This window comes from Vespa mandarinia, chromosome 1 (genome assembly GCF_050613455.1).
Source record: "Vespa mandarinia isolate Hongniang chromosome 1, ASM5061345v1, whole genome shotgun sequence".
NCBI lineage: Eukaryota > Metazoa > Arthropoda > Insecta > Hymenoptera > Vespidae > Vespa > Vespa mandarinia.
This window is the reverse complement of record NC_140810.1, coordinates 6,832,795-6,857,033: the sequence shown is the minus strand read 5'-3', so window position 1 is coordinate 6,857,033 and position 24,239 is coordinate 6,832,795. Positions and strand designations below refer to the sequence as shown.

At 36.3% G+C, this 24,239-nt stretch overlaps 1 protein-coding gene across 9 annotated transcripts in view; it reads left to right on the top strand.

Moving 5' to 3' along the window:
- The window catches only part of LOC118446991 (uncharacterized), a 267,347-nt gene that overhangs the window by 187,479 nt on the left and 55,629 nt on the right, over positions 1 to 24,239 (top strand). For all 9 annotated transcript variants that reach the window (XM_035878284.2, XM_035878280.2, XM_035878287.2 and 6 more), the window contains 2 exons: positions 808 to 926; positions 11,961 to 12,261. In XM_035878284.2, coding sequence (XP_035734177.2) covers positions 808 to 926; positions 11,961 to 12,261 — 420 coding nt within the window. The remainder of the gene's footprint in view (positions 1 to 807; positions 927 to 11,960; positions 12,262 to 24,239) is intronic.

Sequence of the window (24,239 nt, the reverse complement as noted above, 5' to 3'; positions counted from 1 at the left end):
CACGTGTAATAAACCCAATTTCACATATTTAACGGACATACCGTCTCTGGCACAGCCAACAATGCCTCCAATACAACTAGAATTAAATCTACCGAGCAATTATATATTGAGATGGGGACACGACGATAAAATTCTTCTAGGAAGACGATTTCGAAACGTTATTTTGCATATAAGTCATCTCAAACATTTAATCAAGATTAATCGTGATTGCGATATTCATATAACTATACTATATTTTTATATTAACGTAATCAAGAATAAAAAAGGATGAACGATGAATAAGATTCTGTCACTCATCGTTTCCATATGACTTGATTCGAGACGAGGATAAGATTTTAAGAGAAGACAGCTGATAGACGTTAAAAATATGTCTTCGTTCGAAGTACATATTTCATTATGTAGAATAATAAATCCTGAAAAAAAAAAAATAAACAGAATGGTCGGAAATTCGAAACGTTTATTTGTATAAAAAATCTCTAAATTCTGCAATCAATATAATAAAACGATATTAGCGTTTGTAAATCTAAGTGAAACACATTTTAATTAATGTTACGGAAAATATTGAAAATTATATCTTAGATCGTGTATTGATATTTATCATGTTAAAAAGTCTTATCACGAAATGGAAAAAGATTTTTATTTCCATTGACTTTTAATCAATGTATCTTTAAGAATTATGTAAATTGCAGGGTGTTCAAAAATTTAGGAAAATATGCGAAAGAGATGCGGGAGAGGTAACTACGGCAATGTAATATCTCGCTCGTAGTGGGACGCATAACTGACATGCCAATCTCGCTTCTGTTGTAGATATGCGGGAAGGTGTTCAGCAACGCATCAGCGCTCACGAAGCACAAATTGACGCACAGCAACGAGAGGAAATATGTGTGCCTGATGTGCGGGAAGGCGTTCAAGCGGCAGGACCACTTGTGAGTACACATACGTTTACTTACGATCATGTATATATGTATTATATCTTCTTTTAGGCATATTTTTCATAGGCTAGTAAACATACAACATATCGATTTATTATAAAGTATTAACGGTCAAGCAGGAAATTAAAAAAATTTGTTGCACATAAAATGCGTTTCCATCATCCATTAGATTTTTTGCGAAGATAACAGATTTTTACGTTCTTGTTAACTTCTTTTTCCGAGCGTAAAATAACGAGCAAGAACTACACACGAGCAGTCTTACACTTATGTTAGAGGAAAATGTTCTCGCTTGTGACACCGAGTCGTTCGTTACGTTTATCAAGACCTCTCCACGATCTACTTCAGGCTTGTTGTATATACGTACATGTAGAAGTAGATGTATACAAGTATACACCTACATAAGAGTCTCGTGGTTTTCTTGTCGAGGTATTGCCTTCGTCACCGCATCAAAGCGTTTCTTCTCAAGCAAACGAACCTGCCGGTATACCTTCGAGCAGTACAACCACCAGTAAATAAGTTTTATCTTTTCTAGTACAAATCCTAAAAGAATAGAGGGTTCTGCCGAAAGAAAAGAATTATAATTATTATAATAAAATTAGAATTACAATTATGTAAATGATAAGACTTCAAAAGTTTAGTTTATTGCATCCAGCCTCTCTAAAATTTCGACTAACTCATCTACTTTACTATTATTTTGTTTACGCATCAAAAAATCGTATCGATCTTTTTCCCTTTCTTTTCAAGATTATAATCGATAGAATGGAAAATTTAGTAAATTTTATTAAAATAAAAAGATAACGATTTTGACTTGAATAAATCTCACGTATAAATCGAAACAAGAGCGACGTAAGAATAAAGAACTAAGAGGAAGGTCGAGGGAAGCAAGTAGAAAGGAAGGAAAACAAAATAGATAGAAAGGTTAGCAGTAGAAATATAGAGCGTACTAGGAAGACTAAGGATTCAATTCTCCTTGGGAAGGAAGAAAAGGAATAAGAGAGAATCGATGGTGGCAACGGAGGTGGGTCTTGCGAAGTTGACTACCTGACCGGCTAGCTGCCGAGTTGGATCCGTTGTATTTTCTTCAAAGACGGATTTCCAAATCCCCATGCTACGTCTTTCTTACCCCTAACCCTCTTTCTTCCATTTCTATCCAACGTTCTTTCCTTTCTTCTCTTGCTTCGTATGCCTTCCTCGGAATTCGCCATGTATTGCTGGTCCATTCGAGCTGGACAGTATTTTTCTTTTTCTCTTTTTCTCTCATACTTCCTACTTTCTTTCTTATTTCTTTTCTTTTAGTTCTTCCTCTCTTTCTTTCTCTCTCTCTCTCTCTCTCTCTCTCTCTCTCTTTCGCTCTCTTTCTCTCAATAGTTTATCCCTTGTTCGATAAAAAGTTAAGCGGTTCCACGTTCGTTGTAAGCCCTGAAAACTAGCAAGGTATTACTTACGTTCGATCGCTAAACGTTTTCTTGTTTTTCGATAAACTTCCATGGAATTCATTGAATTTTCAGTAAAATTATAGTTATATTAAACAAGTGCTTACATGCGTTTAATCGCAAACAGAAAAAACCGTGAATATTTTCGAATACTAAGGTCATTCTTATTTTAACTGCTTTATAGTATACGAGACAGAAATAACGAAGAATATGTTTTTTTTTTTTTGCAAAAGAAACGAATGAACTAGACGAAGTTCGAAATGCCTCTTTATTTTTTAATTTAATTCCTCCAATCTGTCTCTCGGCCTTTGAAGTCCTTCAATTTTCCTGCGATAACTCTGTAATGGAGCATATTTTTTCTCTGGAGAAAGGAATTAAGGATCACCTTATTTATTTACGCAATATACTTTCCGACCTTCGTGCATGACATATATGAAATATTATTTCGAAAAACTAGCAAAAAGAAAAGGAAAGAAGGAACGTTGTTTTATTTATTTTCAAGAAATACGAGATTCGTCAAAAATATGTATGTATATTATAACCACAATCGATTTATTATTTAAGTTACATATTATCTGTATATCGTTCAAAAATGAATTAAAGAGGTTATTAGACTCTCTTTGAAAAGAGCGTTTCACTTTCAGAGCACACGAAAGGCTCAATGTCTCGTTCTTTATAAATTAATCATCAAATCTTTCCCTAAAAAATCCCTAAAAATCAAGAGTACGAAGAATAAAGAATAAAAAATTTATTATTTTGTAATATTTTCGCAATAGTTCCTTTTTAGCTAATTGCTTTGTTCTACATTAGCGATGGGATGTAAATTTGAAGGATCAATATTTTGTAGCTCCTGAAAAACAAAATCTTAAGGATGCGACACGAGGAGCACGAGATTAAATCTGATATTCGCGTTGTAAGACTAAACGCTCAAACTCGAGGAATAAAGGAGCTTTAGAAATATATTAAATATTTTTCAGTAGACTATAAAGGATAAATCCTAAGAACTTTACTTAAATTATTAATCTTAACTAAGTTACATTAGTGAACTAGGCCGAGAAACAAAAGTAATTAAGACAAACGAGATCTACGTGGCGGATGGTATGTTCGTAGGTGTTGCTACTTTGAAAGTTGCCGAATAAAAGATCGAGAGTTAGTACTTTTTCAAATTCATATTTTGGATAGGAGGAAGAGGAAGCTGATATGATGGAATTAGTTTTTAATGCTACTTGAGCTTAGGGTTGTCTATTTAATTCGAAACGTGTGTGACTTCAAAGACTGGGTTAGACAAAATATGAATTACAAGCATAATAGGAGAACACTGTTATCGTTGTATAAGCTTGTGTAGGTTATACTTCTCTCATGCTATATAACAATTGAGTTATTATGAGTTAAAGTATTAGTGAATCACAGTTTCTCATATTTATATTCTTCTTTAATAGTGTCGTGCATCTCGTAGTAATCCATACTAGATAGAACGCAGCATCGATACATATTTATATTACGATAAATTTATAGAATATAAAGAATAATAAATATAATTGATACATTATATTAACGAATATATAAATTTGCGACAAAAACAAGATTTTATTGGTTATTTTTTCAAAAATAATAAATAATAAAATTTAATAAATATATTTATGTATATTATAATAAAAATCAAAACATATGAGTTAGTTTTCTCCCTATCTATGAGATAGAATTCCCAATGCTATTATTTTTTATGGTTTTCTCTGAACTAGTATTAGCTCAGTTTATATTATTACTATTACTGCTATTGCATTTCGTGTATCATCTCGCATTGATGCTTTTTCACATGAACAGTCCTCGACAATTTGGACATGTGATCATTCACTAGTAGATATAATTAATATTAATGAGATACGATGATAAATACAAAATGCATTTGGCATTTTTGTCCATTATCGTATCCTTGTTTTTCTGCCATATAATCATATCAACAGTTCGTAATACTCGCATTTGTTTTTATTCTGTTTTTGCTTATATTGATATTATTTTGGTTCTTATTGATTCTCTTATTGATTTTGTGAAATTAATAATTTGTATGAAATTGATATGAAGAAAAATAAAGATACATTCATAAGTCATTTATAGCATCGTCCGTTTTTAAACAGATAAATATAACAAGGATATATTGTTATCTAAGCGATTCCGAAGAAGAAGCCGCCGTCGGTCAATATGTGAACAATTTTCGGGAACTTGGAAAAGCCAACAAAGGAGGGGGGGGGTCTTAGTAAATATTTATTATTCGAACGTATATTAGAATTTTCTAAAGTAAAAGAATGTTGAGATAAAACATTTTACATTTTTCATCCATAAACGAAAACAATTGTAAATAAAATATCCTTATGATTATCAATTCTACGTTTGCAAAAAGTAACATGCCACCATTAACTTTACTGTTATAATATAGAATGTACATGATGTACATAATATTAATGTATGTTTTTTATTATTTTATTATTTTAGCCAAGAGTGGGCCGAGTTTCTAAATTGGTTGGAATGATAAAGATAGGGTAGAGAAATTTAATCCGAAGGTCATAAGAAGGCACTACTTTTATTCGTTTTGTTTGAGAACTAACGCAATACCAATTAATTTTGTTGACTCTTCCTTAAATATAGCTAAAACAAGAGCACCATACGTTGTAATATTATAGATTATATTGTGAATGATTACTTAGTTGATTCCCAAACAATTACATTATCGTCGTAATTGATCATTTTGCCCGTTTGACTGTCCTCAATCATTACTTCTTTTTTATGTCATATAATGTTTTACAAATGTCTACAGAATAGGAGTGAAAGCACTAAATTTAGGGCAAACATAACAAATAATAAATACATTAATTACAAACATACATATATTTGCGTAAACAAGTAATGTATAACGCAACGCTCATTTGACTAGTAATTAAGTTTTGTCTTTTGAAAAAATTTCGAAGCCAATATTTCAGTCAGGATTATACTTTGAAAAGGTCTTTGAATTAATTGAAAACCTTCTACGTTGCTGACTATATATCAATAACATATATTAGAGTGTTGACCACATATGGTCTAGCACAGTTTTCACTACGTGAAGCCTTTTAAATTTCGAGACAAGCTTTTTGTTAACATTCCTGACATAACTTAATCACCTACTTGATTTGCATTTTAGCTTTCCTTGATCTTCTTCACCGAAGATTCACTGAAATTCAAAACAAAAATTTTTTAATTTTACACAAATTTCTATCGACAGATATATTTTGACTCAAATACTCTCGTATTTTGTCGTTTACCTTGGTGTTGGTTTATGTCAACGTATACCTATCTAGTAGGAGTCTCATCCGTCGACCTACACACAGTATTTTAATTCGTGAACTCGACCATATCCAACGAAACGTCCCATTTATTCGATGTTACGGAATTCTTTGCTAACATCAGGATTAAATCTCTGTTGAAACGCTCCACTTGTCCACTCGCATGCGGAATTCCGCGTACAGCAAAAACATGGTGAATATATTCCGTTTACAAGAAATTTTAAAATTCTTTGGACGCGGTTCCTCTATCGCTAATGATACATTTCGGATGTCTATAAACACAAATAGTTTTGCAGAAATAGTTCTATTTTATAGTTTGTACATCCGTACAACCTAATGTATTTCGAAAAAGCATTGACCGTTAAGAATACGTATTTACAACTTGTTTTGATTTTTTTCAACGGACCACTATGACCTATATGTATGAAACGGGACATAGCCATTCGAGATGCTATTCAATATTCCTTCTTTTTACTACTAGAGAAAACTTAATACTTTTGAGATAATAAAGTTTTGTTTCATCATGAATTTTTGGAAACTAATACAGTAGAGTAATATTCTGTACGACTTTATCAACATTGACAAATGACCAAGATTATCGTGACAGGTCTGAATCATATTGGTCTTTACAGACGCAAAAACAAAAATTTGCTGTTTTTAATCAATCAATAGACCAGGTCATTAATCAAGTCGAGAAACTTATTCTCTTTTTCTTTCAACTTACTTCTTATTTCACTTATTACATGATTTTGATCGTGTTTTAAGGTCTCCTCGAAAGTATTTGCTTCCAGAATTAAAGTGCTTAATGATTGAGTGTACATTCGAGTTCATAGATGTTGTTTCACCTAATGATCGTACAGTTGCAGATACAGAGATTTACAGTCTGTTTACTCAATGTTAACCTAAAACTGTCACGATCTGTAATTATGCTGAACAGGATACCAAATAAGTATATACATGAAAACGCTCTTTAGCAAAAACCGCTGTAAGATATTCCAATTCGAAGGTTTTGATACTTTTAATTCCGCAGGTGTCCTTTGGCTGAAATAAAAGATAGGTCGAAACTTACCATTTTTTTGCTTTTGCATCAGAATCACTCCGAATCAGCTTGAGTTGATGTCGCAATGAATTTCTAAACTCGGAAAATAAATCGACAACACAGGTTGCGTCTTCAAGCGTTTCTTCAAGATGTTAATGATCGCATATTCGTTCTCTTCGAAGCTAAATTCGAGATTTTTAAGCGAATCGTACAAATGTTTTATAGTCATCGAAAACTTCTTCACGAATCGTCGGAAAAAGCTCCAACAAAACCAACTAATTAATGCATCTAATGGGCTGTGTATGGGATCGGGAAGTTAACTATAGATTCATTATATTCTCCGCTCGACCGTATTTTCTTCTCATCGATAGAATAGTCTAAATACGGAATCTCTGAAAACAAGAACGAACATTTGTCGAACTTAAATTGCAAATGAGCTAACAAAAAAACTTCTTCCAAAAATTTTCAAATGCTCTTCGATACTCTCAGTGATTAATCATGATTTTGCTGTGTTCTTGAAAGTTTACACACAGTTGAATTTCATCGGTATTCTTGCGTACTAGCAAGATGGAATTACTTAAAGCGAATTACTCGGTCTAATTATCCAGTCCCATAAATAAATCATTCAAGGTTACTCTCAATACTTCCTTCTCCGCGAACGATAAACGTCTTAAAATAATAAACGAATTATAACGAAAAATAATAAACTGTTTATACTTTAGGTTAATTTCTATTTTAAAATTGTGCGTACTCGAATCGATTATTGATCTTCTAATTTCGCTAAGCTCGGTAGCTATTCGAGATTCGATCTTCGGGTCAATATGAAGCATGTCCAATACACACGTCGAATTGTACCTTACATCGATAAGCATCAGCTGATCGTGAAAATCGTCGTGCTTTGGTTGGCCGTAATTCGCAATCACGACTAACTACTTCGTCTTAATAACGTTGCGTACGCTATCGTGTTGCCGGGAACAATGAGGAAACTGACATTGACCGGAACGTGACTAATACAGATCAATCTTGTAAACAAACATAAAATAACTAGTTTCAATCTATTAATCCGCACAAATTATAATCGTTCGGAGAAATCGAAGATGATCGCGTGTTTATCGGAACATAATAACTTTTTATGAAGCTTATTAAGCAATGTTTATAATTGCGGATATTACGAAATAACAGATATTATCATACGTGTTCGAAAAAGAATACATTATGGGAAGCATATATGTAGGTACGCGTTAATTAACGCTAATTGGACTATATTCGAGCTGTTTTTAAGCTCTGATAGTTTCTTCTTTGGACAAGTATTAATCCAATGGACAACCATAACTGTTTTCCGTCAATAAAGTGAGTGATCGAAGTTTGTATCGATCCACATTATATAGCTCACGAGGGACTGGCCGATGTAATGGGATCAGTAAGAGAATCGTTCAGTTATACGCTAGCCGAATTTATAGCATTTCTTGAGTTTCAATTCGAGCACGAGCGAAGTTAGACTTGATAAACCGATTATTGAAGGAGGGACCGACGTATACGGGATTGTGTATCGGACTTGTTGAATCAAGTATATATGAGAAATGAGTGGTCCTGAGATGTACAAGATGTCAGATGAGAAGAACTCGGGAGAGAACGTTCGTGAGTGAAGCCGGTGCTTAGAAGGGAGAAGCTTTTACTGGAATGAGAAATGAGAATTTGTTAAGATTTTAATTCCGAGAAAAATCGAATAATTATATTATATTTATAAATAATAACTAAGTCAGTTAATAAAAGACAAAATACCTCTTCGAGCGTTAGTATCAACAATAACATTGGCAACCTTTTAAGTGACTTTCAAGATGACGACGATTTGTTTATAAAATGGAGACGACAAGTTGAATTACTTCAATGCACATACGATTTAAATAAGAATTTTATGAAAGTCTTGATTGGCTTTAAATTAGAAAGACGATGCTTTCAAGTGATTAAACTCGAAGCCGGATTATTTAAATCTCCCGATATATGAATTATTGAACAAAATAGCCAATATATTTGATCATCGGCCAAGCAGATTCGAGTTTGAAGAAAGGTTGTGACAATTTAACGAACAATTTGCTGACTATTATCACGATAAGATCATTTTAACGAATCGAGCCCCGACTGATAAAAGTGAAATCGTGATTTATCTGATCGACGGCCTTCGAGATCAAGCTCGTGTACAGAAGTTCCGGACAAAGTGTTTCATACGCGTGGGACGGCTATAATTTACACAAGCTTATACATCGATACAATGGGCGCATAATGGACACAGTATTCTCTTGTTGCACTTATAGTTCATATTTTGTCCATACCTATCGTTGAGGTCACAAACCCTTCAAACAAAAGATATCCACTAAATGTTCCCACTTATGTGAGAAATTTCGAAGCGTAGATGCCATTGCATGAGGTCCATCTTTGAACCCTTGAAATTTCCAGTAATGAACGTTCAATTAATTCAGAAGTCGAACGTTAGAAGAACGTTCCATTTTCTGGGAATTTCCATTCAGTTTTTTGAAAATCTGCCTTTGAGTGCATTGAATCTTATGACTAAAGCAGAGCTTTATTTTTAAAAAGTTAGTAAAGACATAGAAAGCTAGTATCTCCGTTAGAAGAATCGGAGGGCTATCTATCCATACTCTAACTAATTGTAAGTTTCTCTAAAACTAAAATCTTCCCATTTGAAAGAAAAATAACGAAGAGCGTTCTTGAAAGCAGAATCTTTTCTAAAGCTTAAAGAAAAAAAATTTGTTCACCGTTTTTCATCTTTTACGGTCTTGAAAGTGACGTTTGTCTTCGACAAAAACTGTAACATCATTGTAACATTCCCGACGTATCTTTGTTATCGAACTAAATCAACATAGTTCTCTTTCATTGCTCTGAGGGACACGTTCTGAGGGGTCTGATAGAGTACGTGAAATAACGGACAGTGGTAGATTGTAAAAGAGAAGTAAGAGGAAAGGGAGAAGAAAACCGAAGGGAGGAAGCGCTTATACCTCAAGAGGTATTCTCTTACTGAGCTTTTCTTCGAAGCGTAAGGTATATTACTGTTAGAAGGTAGCCGCGTTTCTTCGTCCGAAAGGATTTGCAACAACGTTGGGCTATGGGAAAAAGAGTGGGTGGAGAAGGGAGAAACCCTGAGAAACGACGAGGAATGGCGAGGACAGAATTACTTTCCCCCCTTTCACTCCCCTTTTCACTATCCCTTTACCGAGTCTTCGTCCGCTCGGAATTTCTCCTTCGGCCGTCTTACGAACGAAGACTTGCTTTCCCACCTCGGTGCTTTCGATATTCCCTTTGTTCGCACGCCTCCTTCTCTACCTCTCTTTTACCTTCCTTCCTTCCACTTGCATTAAGAACGCTCTACTCTGTCGTGTCTGGCGAGAGGAAAAACAATGGAGGGACGTTGAGAGTGATAAAAAAAAAAGATGGCAGCCCCTTCGTTAGCCTCTATCGTTTTCTCGAAATAAAAGGAATCTCTTAGCTTCTTTTTGAATTTTATAAATCAACGCTGGATTCAGTTTCCAAAGTTTCCAAGCCGCAGAAAAGTTCTTCATATATGTATATATATATATATATATATATATATATATAGGTTCGTATATATTCATAGAGAGAAGTATGATAGTGAAATAAATCGAGTTGAGTCTGGTTGGTAATAAATACCTATAACTACATACTTATGAAAAGTTAAGCAAATTAACTTTTACGAATGAAAATTCGTTGCGTTTAGTTTGAACTTTCAAAAGGAAGGAAGGAAGATGAAGGTGGATGAGAAAAAACAAAAGAAAGAGGGAAAGAGAGAGAGAGAGAGAGAAAGAGAGTTTAAAGGAATCCATTCGTACCATCGATAGGGTATAAAACTTGACTAGATAGAGGAGTGCTCCGCGACGACATTTAGAAAATTTACCGGGACCGATATTTCTACTCTCGAGTCCACCCTTGTCCAAGAGATTTTCTGGTGTCAGCTCTCTTTCGTAAAGAAGGAGCCAAAGATTGGTGCGCCCTCCTTCCGAACTCGTTAAACTTTCAGAAAACCGGAAAGACTCAGTCCGATTTCGTCTATGTATAAATCACCAAATGGCTAACCAAGTGGCTAACCAAATGGAATAAGAAAGGAACATTCTTTCTCCTTTTTCTTTTCTTTTTTCTTTATTAGTATCGATGAACAATGTAACTTCGAAATTATTACGTTCTTTCTGTAAGGAGAAGAGGAATGACTCGGAAGAAAGAAAAGACATATATTATTGCAAAGGAAGATTCAGGATTGTCTCGTGTTTTATCTATCTTTAATCTCTGATCTATGTCTTGTAGAGAATATCAGTAGTAAATAACGTTATTTTCATCACATAAATTATCATTGGAGTAATACAATTATGACGAGAAATTCACAGAAAAAGGAAGATCGAAAGATCTTTGAGATTTTTCTTGGATCGTCGAAAATATTTTTCTTACATCATTGAATATATCTATCTTGGATTATATTCTCTCGAAAGAACACAACTGTATAGCTACTTGTTGCTTCCTCGAAATCTCTTTTTTTCAATTTATTCCTTCTTTTACTTTTTAATTCCGTTCTGCGGTCATTGACTCAAACATTGGCTTTTGACTTTACCAGCTTCCTGAAGGCGACATAAAAGGATATTCTAGGGGGACTGATTCCATGAACATGTTAATTATGCGCGTTTCGCCGGTCCGTTGTTCTTGTAAAAGAAACTGACCGGATAAGGCCCATCGCTCGATGCAAGTATTAGAGGCATGCAAGAAGTTACACATTAGAAAAGCACTCAAGATGCTTCGTGCCGATAAAGCGCGATTCCCGCATAATGCTTCACCTATACACATACCTATACCAAGCTTATCCGACAATGAGATAAAGTAGATTGGTAATGAGGATAGCCGTATAATCAAATCGTCCATTGCCTCACTTACTCTCTCTCTCTGTCTCTCTCTTTCTCTCTCTCTCTCTCTTTCTTTCTTTCTTTCTCTTTCTCTCTTTCTTCGAACATTACCAGAGTTATCTCGTTTTGAACGATCGCAAAGCGACTAGATCTTTATCGCGTACCTTTTTTTCTCCCCGACAATTGTCCCTTTCGCATGTGATAAGGTTAGATAAAAAGTATTTCTTAAAAAAACACTAATTGATTTTATTTATTTTAATAGATTAAATTAATTAATATAAATTAAATTAAAGAAAATCGGTCGATTGTTCAATTCTCTTCAGGAACGGTCACAGGCTGACGCATCGGAACAAAAAGCCATTCGAGTGCCAGGCCGAAGGCTGTGGAAAATCCTATTGCGATGCGAGGAGTCTAAGGAGGCACAGAGAGAATCATCATGCCGGTTGTAAGGGAAACGAAAGTGTCAATCCCAGTAGTCCGACGACGGGGCCTCACACACCAAACACACCCGGTTCTAATCCCAGCACTCCGAGTACGCCTGGCACTACCTCGACGTCGAATGGACACGGGCATACTGCTTTGAAACAACTCTTAGCCACCGAGCCAACGAACCAGCAACAAAAGGTACGTGTCCTTTATATATAACACGATCTCTCTTCTATTTTGTTTTCTCTCGACAGCTATATATAACGATTAACATTGAAACACAAAGATCCGAGAATGACTCGTATAAATAAATTTCTACGCAATAAACTTTTTCCGTTGGATTGATGCTTCGTTAGACGAAGAAACGATAGAACATTGTCTCGATTTAGATCGTCACTACTTATCTACGAACACGTAGACCTAGTTGCGATTTCCTCGGAATTGCTTCTCGATATTGCTTTCGCTCAGGATAGATTTAAGGATTTACTGAGAGAATCCAGCGTGGATCAATTCGTCAATGTGAAAGAGGATTAGGTGCCTTCTCGGGATCGTCGAGTAGTACGCATTAGGAGCCGGAAATAAGACGTTATCAATTTTGCGTGCATCGATCGTAAAGAGTGACGTATGTATCTCTAGCAAGTTCAATTAATCGGTCCACGTTTTATTCCACTGACAATGAAACATATGGAGCCCAAGTATCACGGTAAGAAAAGAGTCGTTAATTCTTTTTACAAGCTAAGGATAATAGGATTGGTAGTGTACAGATAATTGGAAACACACAACCGTTAATCCCTCGAGTAGAAATACTCGTGTTTTTCGAGCCGATTTGGAGGAGAACTCTAGGTATTCGCTTCCACCTTTGAACTCCGATTATTGGCGAAACCTGACTGCTTACTTATCGGACTTTACTGGCTAAAACGTAAGCAGCAAACTTGTACTATACCTAATTAAACTGCGAGCTATCGTCTGGCGATAAAAGAATGTACGAAAAAAACCGGACCGACAAGGAGGAGGAGGAGGAGGTGGAGGAGGAGGAGGAGGAGGAGGAGGAGGAGAAGGAGGAGGAGGAGGAGGAGGAGGAGGAGGAGGAGGAGGAGGAGGAGGAGGAGGAGGAGGAGGAGGAGGAGGAGCAAAAGAAGAGAAGAGTAGTGGTAGGTATGCGAAGGTATGCCACTGGCAGTCCTCTTTGTCTTTCTCTCCTCCTTTTAGCCTCTCCATCTACCATCGGCCCTGCTGGAAATTTGTTCTTGGTTTCATGGAGCACGGAATTATCGCTGCTTTCAAAGTTGTGCACTTACACAGGGGGAGGGAAGGGAAAGATCGACGAGAAAGAAACTACGGTGAAGGGGTGCGAACGAGTGTGTGGAAGTAGATATAAGAGAATGGGACGACTGATGAGAGAGACAGAAAAAGAGAGAAAGAGAGAGAGAGAGAGAGAGAGAGAGAGAGAGAAAGAGAGAATAGTTAAACCGAGACTCGGAATCTACGATATTGAGTTAGAAGTAAGGCAGTATACTGAAGTGGGGTCTAATAAAATTTGATGACCGGGAACTTCGTAATGAAAATGAGACGCGAAAAGAGGAAAAGTTGATGGCGGGCGGGGTGGCGATGTAAGAAAGAAAGAAAGGAAAGCAGGGTAACGCGAACAAGAAACGACGCGACCGACTAGGAAAACTTTTCAGAAGCGGCCTTGATTTATGATATTTCATCGATCGCCGTGAACGCGCGCGTACCGTTCTTTCTTATCGTTGGTACGAACGGATGAACCCGATTTATAGCGTTCTTATACTTAGCGAAGAGAAAGGGGGATAGATCGATCTCTCGTTCGTTTCTATGATGAGACTAACGAGTCTACGTCCACAAGAGAATCGATCGGAGGCCGGAGATAGCAAGGAACTATTAATTAAAAATGTCTTTGAGACGATATGTGACGCAGAAGAATGTTATGATCGTTCGGCGAAGTTCATTCATAAGAAAGGAAAGTATTCATTATTATAATTCCTCTCACCTTTGTTCAGAAAGACGATCCTACTTAGGAAAAGGAGAAAGCCCCATGCTAATCTGATTAAATGAATCCTATTGTCTCTCGCTTTAAACGAGTACGCCGTCCTGCAATTACATTTCGAGCTCGTTTCATTCGGCCGAATATGTACGAATTGTTTCAGGAAACGGTTCCTCTCTACTCCGTAATATTTCGACAATTCTTGATCCAACATCGTCTTTCAATTTTCTTAGAAGATTATACTAAATATCGAATTTGCCGTGAGAAAACAGAAATAAAAAAATAAAGTTTTAAGTAACATTAGAGAAAAAGGAAAGAAAGAAAAAGAGAGAGAGAGAGAGAGAGAGAGAGAGAGAGAGAGAGAGAGAGAGAGAGACAGATAGATAGACAGGGACAGAGCAGTGAGAAAGAAGAAGAGAATCAACGATATGTTCGGTCGATTGACAGGTACAATTTTCTCGACGTGTCAAAATGCAAATTTCTAAGACGAAGGGTGCGAAAAAACTTTAGCGTCGAATTCAAAATCGTAAAGAGGGAAGGATGGAATCAGAATAAAGAACGGGAAGGTGTCAAACATTCTCCGTTGACGGGATTTTCTCAGATGGTCCGTTAAAGAAGAGTAGACGGCGAGGAGAAGGAATAGGCGAGTAAAAAAAAGTGATTCGACATCAAAAGATGTGTCTCCCAGATCCGAACCGAGTTCGAATCGTGCTATAAGAAGTTGCATCTGTAAGTTATGATTATCACCTTGGAAAATCACTGTTTTTGTCATACAACCGTATGGGATCTTAGACGAAGAAAAATTTTCATAATGTTTCCTCTCATAAGATAGTTCCTTCTCAGGCATCTTACTACGAAAAATTCAATTTTTTCTTTTTTTCCTTTTTTCTCAATTGCGCTTTAAATGCTCGAATAAAGAAACGAATATTCGTACGTTTATTAGAATTTGCGAACTCATTTTGATATAGAGATCTTTGAAAAGAAAAAGAGAAAGAAAGAGTATGCAAATATATACATATACCTACAAGTGAGAAAGAGAGAAAGAGAAAGAGAGAGAGAGAGACAACAATGTAATCATTGTCAATGCATCCACCGAGTGCACTTCTCTTATGTAATTCTAAGCAATCGTAATTGCTGTTTCAAAGAGGCATTCGAAGTGCACTGGAATTATCTTCTTACCACTGTAAGATTGAAAGTTAGATCAAAAGGATCCTAAGGATGGAACGCAAATCTAACTTTAAAAAGTTTTATGACATGGTTCTTACAAATTATTCTAACGATTAACGAAAATATGTTTAAAAAAATTGACGCAAAATTGACCTTGATCTTGAAATCCAAAGTTAAATATTTGTTTTTTATTGAGATTTACTACTTGTTGCAAGAATGAAAAGTGTAAAAGGAACCGTATGCTGCAATCAAATCATTATTTTAAAAAACAATATATAAGTTTTTTGCGTTTCTTTTTTTATCTTGAATTTCTTTTACTTGCGTACATTCTCGTTCGCTTGTATTTACTAACTTGAATTAATCATATACATGTCGTATGTTTGTGTACTCGTGCACATTTACGATCTCATAAACGTATGTGTATATATACTTGCACGTCTCTTTGCCTTCGAAGAATCTTGATCGAGATCAAAAAGAGTCTCTGGATGGAATTCCGATCCTCTAGGAATATTTTCAACTTTGCAAATTACGTTCGACTTGGTTCGAAGTTTAGGAATGTTTTTTTTTTCTCTTCATCTTTCTTTCTTTCTCCTCGTTTTTCATTCGAACTATCGTTCACTGGAATATGACAGACAAATATATCGACGAATCAAAATCGAGTATTTAAGAACTAGTCAAGTATTCAAGCTTAATTATTAAAAATTTTTTTCTTTTGTCTCTTATATCTCTTATCAAACTCGTCGATATCTTTTATTCTCAATTACGAAAGCACAGATCGGTGTTCGTGTAGATCGATTAAGCAAGATGGAAGAAAAATGGAACGGGACAACTGGGAGTTGTCTCATTCAACGAGATAACGGAAGGTTTCTTCGATCGATCTAATTAGATCAAGCCCTTTAATTCGTCTCACGATTCCGAATCTTCGAGGTTTCGCTTCGATGTTGTTAATCCGTGAACAAACGAAAGAATTCTAGTAACGAAAGGTTGCTCGTTACTTTGTCTTTATCTTGTTTAGACTATTGCGCCGGAAGTATCCGTCTGGAAGTTCTTCATTTCGAAAGTAACTCGAAACTTTTTGAATTACGATAAACGAGCCAAGTAGAGTAAAAAAGTTCCTGCGATCTTTCGAAATGAAATCCTTCTTTTCAAGAATTTCACGGCACCAAATTTTATATCCGGAAATTCCTCAGAGATGAGTAATTTCGGAATCTCATTTGTGTTTTAACTCATTTGGAATATCGGGAGGATCACGCATACTCGAATTCAGTCGGAAAGCATTATACAGAACGAGATGAATGATTTCTTTGAATCGTATAATTGTGTTTCCACCGAGTACGCTAACGATTAATCCTTCGCCTCGAATTTCATCCAATTTTCCAAGCGAAATTGCCAAGCGACTGCAACTTCGTTTTCGTTTGACCAAGAATATATCGTGTTCTGTTCTATTCCTATACCGCGATCTTAACGAGTATTACCGCGTAATGATCTCTTTTAAGAATTCTACTGGAAAAGGCAGATCCGTATTTTTATTCGACTATGGTGTATATAAACGAAGGATCATTACTGTAATCGTCAAAACGTGGAAAGAAAAATATGCCTCATTTCGATTTGACGGTGTAAAGACCAGAAAGCTTTATAAATAGATTCATTTATCACAAACGAGAATCTACGTTAAATAGTTGGAAGAAAAAATTCCAACTGGACGATCCTCCTTTGCGTTTTCGTATTCGTTTATAAAAGACCAACAATGTTCCTAGTATTTGTAAAACGACTGTTATTAGAGATAATCCTCTTTATTTAATCCACCTTATATTACGGCGAAACGTGTATTAATCTTAAAAAGGATATAGGGAACAAATTTGTGGAATTATACGAAAAGAAAATCGAGTTTCTCTATAAATTCCTTCGTATTGAAGAACACGAGCTATAAGCATCGAAGCGTAGAAGTTGCAGAATTCCACGAATCACCGGCTGAGAACGGAAATTGACGTCCACTCCCGTAGGGGCTTTACAACGAAATGGTGAGGGGTTCTATCTTGCTAAGAAATGAGTTACTCAGAAAAAGAAAAGATATAGAGATAAGAAAGATTTTTTTCTAAGGTACAATCGATTAATTATCATTAAGGCTTTTTACGGAAGAAAAGAATAGAAACATTGACTGTCGTCTTGTAGATGCACACAAGATTTTTGTATTTTTAAACATGTCTTTCAAAAAAGTTTTTATCCCACTCATTCGTAAAAGGAATTCGATCATTCTCGTTTTATTTTCATTGTACGAACAGAGAATTCATTTTGCGAATCGAATTCATGCTTATTAGATTTCCATTGTTTGAGCGCGTTCACGATTCTCGAGCATTGTCAATCATGAAGAATAGTTTTATTATATTACAAAAAAGCTCAACGTTTGATCTGCCATATCATTGATGGAATGTACGGTATGTGCTTTCACTTCATGATAAAAACATAGTGAGATCTATAAAATGCAATTCATCAAGGGATGCTATTTCATTAGCTAGGCTACTCCTGTCATTTTTTACTTCTACACATTTTATTCAGAAAGGATCAAAGGAATATGTGCTTTCAGAACGATATGTGATTTTAGTTACGTCTATACCTAAACGTGTATCTAAAATGGTTTTGTCATTGGAATACGATTGAACATAGAATTTAAAGCACAAGGAATTTGTATTAGCCGAGGCTCTTGCGTTTGTCTTAAATCCTATCACGATATGCTCGATGAGATCGTTCACTTGTAATAGACAGTGATAAAACAGGAATGCAAAGAATTATAGAACTTTATACTTCTAGCTTTATACATTTATAAAATGTAGAAATCTCTTACTGTTTATTTAATTTTTTGCTTATACGAAAATCTTTCCTTTCTCTTTTTTTTCCAAAGATATCGAGATCACAAAGTAGATTCTAATTTTAACTCTGATTTATAGCGAGAATCACTTTCGGTATTTTCTCTTTTTATTTTAATTTTTCTTTTCTTTTTTTCTTCTTTTCTTTTTTTTTTATTTCCTTCCTTCATCGTGGAAGGGCGCTTGTGAAAAATAAACGAGTCGATGCAACTCGGTACAACTCGGTACATCGTCGTTCCGATCCATTAAACCATACGCCGTGGCAAGTTTTTCGAGGTTGCGCACGCGTGGAGACAGCTACGTCCGTGTATGCCTGTGTAAGTGGTGAACACAGCTACGAGAGAACGTTCGATATTCCAGCGTAAAGCAACGTACACGAGCGCGAGTGAGCCGTGAGGAAAAAGGCTAAGCACTAGCGTTATTGATGACCGACATGTCGGACAGTTCGCCTTGATTTATCGGTCTTGAAAAGAAAGAAATATCTCTCCTTCAGGCCGACCATAAAAGAGAAGCAAAGATAAGCGTTCGAGAGTCTCAACTGATACGGGACGACGGAAATTTACAATAATATTCATTTCGGAAAGTAACAATGCATCTCCTATGATTTTATTTTTCCACATTTCATCATAATCGAACGAATTTTTTTTACCATAGACTGCATAACAGATATCGGTGCGAGAATTGCTCGATCGGATCGTTATTAAAAAAGAAGTATCACTGATATTCAAAAATAATGACTTGATTGATTAAATTGTAATAAGCGAAATAGCCAATCGAGATTTGCTGATAATATAATCGATTTATTTCACTATGATTAATCACTTTGCTAGATTAATTCGCCAACTTTTTACTCAATATCGACTGCCTCTATGTATCTATAATCATTGAGTTTCGAAGAATCTCATAAAGAGTTAAATCGTGAATGTCTTTTATATATTTCTTGGTTCGTCCCGTCTGTATAATCTTTTCTCTTTGTCTTTGGAAAAGGAAAAAAGAAGTAAAAGTACATTTCGTGATACAATAAAAACGAAACATATAGAAATAGAATAGCTAATATCGAATTGCAAGTGCTAAGAAAAGGACGTGAATGTACAATAATATTCGTTCGAGATGAACAAAAATTTCACCAAACTCTCGCACAGAAGAGAAAGAGAAATAGAGAAAGAAAGTGAGGTGGAGTGAAAGAGAGAGAGGAAAAGAGTGAGATAGAGAGAGAAAGAAAGAGAGAGAGAGAGAGAGAGAGAGAGAGAGAGAGAGAGAGAGTGAAAGGGAAGAAATTCGTGCTCCAGATTCGTATCCTCGGGGCTTTTCAATATGAAGCACCACTCGAACGTGTTATCGATTCCACTACGAGATTCTCGTGCGATTTTAGTTCAATGTATTTGCCGCGCGCGTTTCTTTTCCTCCTTCCTTCTCATCCTCCTTCGTTCAATCTTCAAACTCTTCGCCGCGCCCATGCTTAAGAGGTAGTCGCTTTTTTCTCCTCTGAGTTAAGTAAATTCAATTGACGATGCTTTCTGGAACAGTGGCTTCCAACGATGAGATATAAGTATCTATAATAACGATTTCTCCATAAGAGCATTATTATAAGCTTCTGAAATATCATAACGAACTAGATATTTAACCGATGGAAATAATCGAAACACAACGTATGGAAGAGATCTCGTTGATAATATTTTACGATGAAAGATCAATGACGAAAAATCATGTTATCTTCCTATGCAGAATAAAATGGGATCCGTAAATGTTGAAAAAGTCGAAAGGATATCCGGAGAGCTAATATCGCGTCGCACGAAAAAGCTAATCGAGTTTGCACGTACTAGCTTCGACGCAGTGACTATATCGCCGAAGGCTACCCTTATAGAACAGGATATATCGGGATGAGAAAGAGTGGGAGAGGAATTGGGACGATGGATGGGTATAGGAAAGCGCTAGGTGGAGGGTAGAATTTCCCTTTACGGCGGTTTTCTCTACGAGCGAGAAGCACCGCAAAAGTCTTGTATCCCTTTCGTGCAGCTAAACTAATCGAGTTTCTCTGGCATCCCAACGGACAAAGTACTCGACGAGAAGCTTTAATCAAAAGTGCTCCATATACCAACTGGTTACCGGTTATCGAGCTTACCGGCCGCTGTTTCTCGTAGAAGATGTTACCTACCGCGATTGTCAGAGACAAACTGAGAAGGGAGAGGGAATAAGAGGCACAGGGACCGCTTGTACGGACACAATATCCTGAGCTTACACGCGTTCTTCCGGCAAGGAGGAGATAGAGATGGGAGGGGGTGGCGGGAGGATACGAGGCGTATCGTTTCGAGGCCGAGTGTATGTTTTACCGTCTCGTGAACAACCATTTCCTACAACATGTACGTTGAGTTGGTATATTTACCCCGGAGGTTCCTGCTAGAGCGAACGACAAGAGAGACGAGAAGAGACCCTCAACGGAAACTTGTTAACCGTCGACAAGCTTAAGCCACTCGAAGGCTTCACCTTCCAATTTCGAGTCTTCGCCGTTTCGAGAAGGAAGGCGAAGCGAAAGCGTCTTCTATCCTCTTCTCTATTAGCAGCTTCTTCTTCTTCTTCTTCTCCTTGTCCTTCTTCTTCGACTTTAACCCTCCCTCTCCTTCTCCACTTCTTCCTTCCACTTTCTCTCTCTCTCTCTCTCTCTCTCTCTCTTTCTCTATTTCTCTCCCTCCCTATCTATTTCTTTCTCTCTCTTTCCGTTCTGCTGATCAAAGAATTCGCGGAAACAGAAATGCCTCTCGACGAAGACGAACTTTCTTTTATAAATTTATGTCTAGGGACCCGATGACGTAATAGAGTAGATACGATGAAATAGATCCATACTATGGTAACAAACAGCAACGATTTCTAATAACATATATAAACGATATATTTGTGTGAATACATATTTTAAGAAAGAGATCGGAAAACATTCGTACGTAGATTGTTTTTGTTTTTAGCTAGAGTCGATGTCTTAATAAAATGTTTAAAAATGATAAAAGTTCAAGAAGGTTATTTGGAAATTTTACTACGTCAGATTCTATATCGAATATATATCGAACGTATAGATAAGTTTATATCGACTAGTCATTGTATATATCCAGGTAGTTGCAGAAATGGTTTTACTCGGCTTCGAAAATCATTAATCATCTGTCGATCTTCCGATATTGCAGCTCTATCCATTCGTCCATCCATCGTTCCGCTGATTGCAACGTGTGCACGAGTTACATATCAGTCAGCTTGTCGCTCGTAGATATATATACGTGAGTAAGAGAGAAATATAGAGAGCTAGCAAGAGTTATCGAAAGGAAAACGCAAAAGTTCTAAGAATTGAGATCGTCCGAAACCACGCTCTCAATTCGCTTCAAAACTTTGTTGAAAATATAAAGATTTTTAATTATAATGTTAATATTCTTTAATAATGTATATATGTAACCGTTTACGTAAATACAGAGTGCTTCGTTTGTTATAAACAATCTACATACATATATTCGATCCATATATTATTACGTTTATTATTTATAAAATTTCATTGAGATACTTTAAATTAAAGATATAGATATCGACGCAAACGTTAGCTTTAACGTAGAGATCTATAAATATAGAGAATATACGATTACAATTGTACACCCTATGTAGAATCCATAAATATGAAACCGGTGACGGCGACTGAATCGAGAGTGCGCGCGTTCGTTTGATATACAGCTAATTAGAGATCGAAATCTGGATGGACTAGGAGATCAGCGAAACGTGTTCGTATAGCGAACGAACAAGAATGCCATTCTCATACTTGGTTGACTCATCTATCTACTAATTTCTATTCGCGACTTGTGTTTCTATTGGATTTGTGTTTCTATTCTTAAAATTATAATTGTGCACGGCGTCACGGTTAGCATGAAAAATGAGTTCATAGTGAGTGTCCGATTTTCTACTGTTCGTTTTTCCTCACATACTTAATGCACGTATCGTGATACTTTTATTAAAATATGCAAGTGCACTAGTGCACTATCTGTGTGTGTGTTTATATATATATACACACATAACACACACACACATATATATATGTATATATATATATACATATAAGAGTTTCTATATGGGTCAGAGGTACCGTATATACACGGTCGATTAGCAAAAGAGCTAATTGGAGATCCGAAAATTTTCGTTTATTTACGCAAACGAAACGTGTTCGCTCGCTTGAGCTCTTGCTCTTGCGAGTACTGGCGCATAGATCGATAAAACGATATTTATGTTTTGTTTGCTCTTCGTTCGCGAATAGCTGAGCGAAACGAGAACCGAATGTAAAATGCTATTTAACGTTATTCTCCTAACGAAAAATCTCGTGTTTCCATCGAAGAGAAAAAAGCGTAATGTGTATTCTCGCCGTGGAATCGGCTGGACTCTCGTCGAAAGCCTGTATATTCTCGTTGTATTTATTACGAGCGTTACGCGCCAACCGTGTTCGAAACGCGAAAGGGTGGTAGTTCTCTATTTTCGTCGTCGCGATATCTGCGAGAGTGTGTATGCGATAGAAACAGAGAAAAAGAGAAAGAAAGAGAAAGAGAGAGAGAGAAAGAGAGAGAGAGAAAGGAAGAGAATAAGAGAGAGAGAGAGAGAGAGAGAGAGAGAGAGACTTTCCGCATATTTTTTATTTGAAAAAATGGCGAAAAAAAGAGGAAGAAAAACTAGGGTGTGGCTCATGCTCGATACGCGTTCGTTTGATATACAGCTAATTGGAGATTGGAATCTCCGAATGTGCGGCTTTTCTCGGTCGTGGCGCGTACAAAGTCCGCAGATAGAGCGCGTCGCATCCTCGGCAACCCTCCTGTATTCATTCCTCACCTCACCTCCTTCACCACTCTACTGCCTATGTGGGATTGGACACGTGCATTCACGTAAAACACGTCCCCATTCCGTGGGAACTCTTCGATGTCCGCGTACAAACGAGAAACGAAGAGAGAAAATGGAATGGTTCGATCCTCCTGATCCAAGCAAACTATAACTAAACTGTTGGAGGAAATATAGCTCTATAAATTATATAATATCATCCGGTAGATGGGTCAGACGCGTCGTTCCAATGCTCATGTTAGCGTAATATGTTATATTTTTGCATATCACATCAACTTACGTTCCTTCCCTTGTCTTCGTTTCCTCATGCTAGAGCATCTACATTCTTTTTCTTTATTTTTCTTCTCTTACTCCATTGCTTTTCTCTTTTCCAATGCCGTATATGAAAATAGTAAAGACCTACTAGTCGTTGTCAGGAACGAAGCTTCGAATCCGATTTTCTAATGCATTTTCTTTCTTCCTCGTTCTTTTTCTTTCTCTTTCTCTTTTTTTTTACAGCTCTATTCCAGTTACGATTCCTCGTAAATATATTGGGAAACGTTATCGCTGCCACAGATGCGATTGCTTGAAGTTAATAAGAAAGAGAGAGAGAGAGAGAGAGAGAGAGAGAGAGAGAGAAAGAGAGAGAGAGAAAGAGATGACTATGATTTAGAAAATCGTTCGAACTGGTGAATTTAAAGTAACGTTTCATAAAGATAATTCTTTAACTTTCTGGAAGTAATGTACTAAATATTAATGTTCGAGCGTTATCGCAAGGGCAGATAAAATCCAAGCTGATTGGCCAAAGAGTGCCGTTTGGGTAAACGATTTTCTTCATTCGGACGGACGATTCGCGATTTCTTGGCACCGGATATTACTCGTAGAGAGCAAAAATATATCGTCGTCGATGCTCTTTCGCGTGAGAAGAGCTTTTCTCGCAAGTCGACCGTATCACGATATTTTCCGTTTCTATCTTCTTGCCGCACCGAATATTCGAGAATCGGCATTTGGTTTATTCAGTCAGAATACGAAATATTCAAAGTTGAATAATTGATATCATTCCGGGAGATCGAATAATTGATACTGTTTGACCAAATCTATCGGTCACCGTAAGATACATTTCCAGCTTTTTCTTTTCCATGAATTTATTTTAAAGAAACTTTATCATGATGGCGATTATCAAGGAATCAGACATCACCCTGCGATTAAAATCAATTTTATACAGGAGCTTGTTTTAATCAATCCACTTTAAATGAATTCGTACCATTTCGATCGTACAATCGTAGCCTATATCACGTGAAAATTGATGATTATAATCA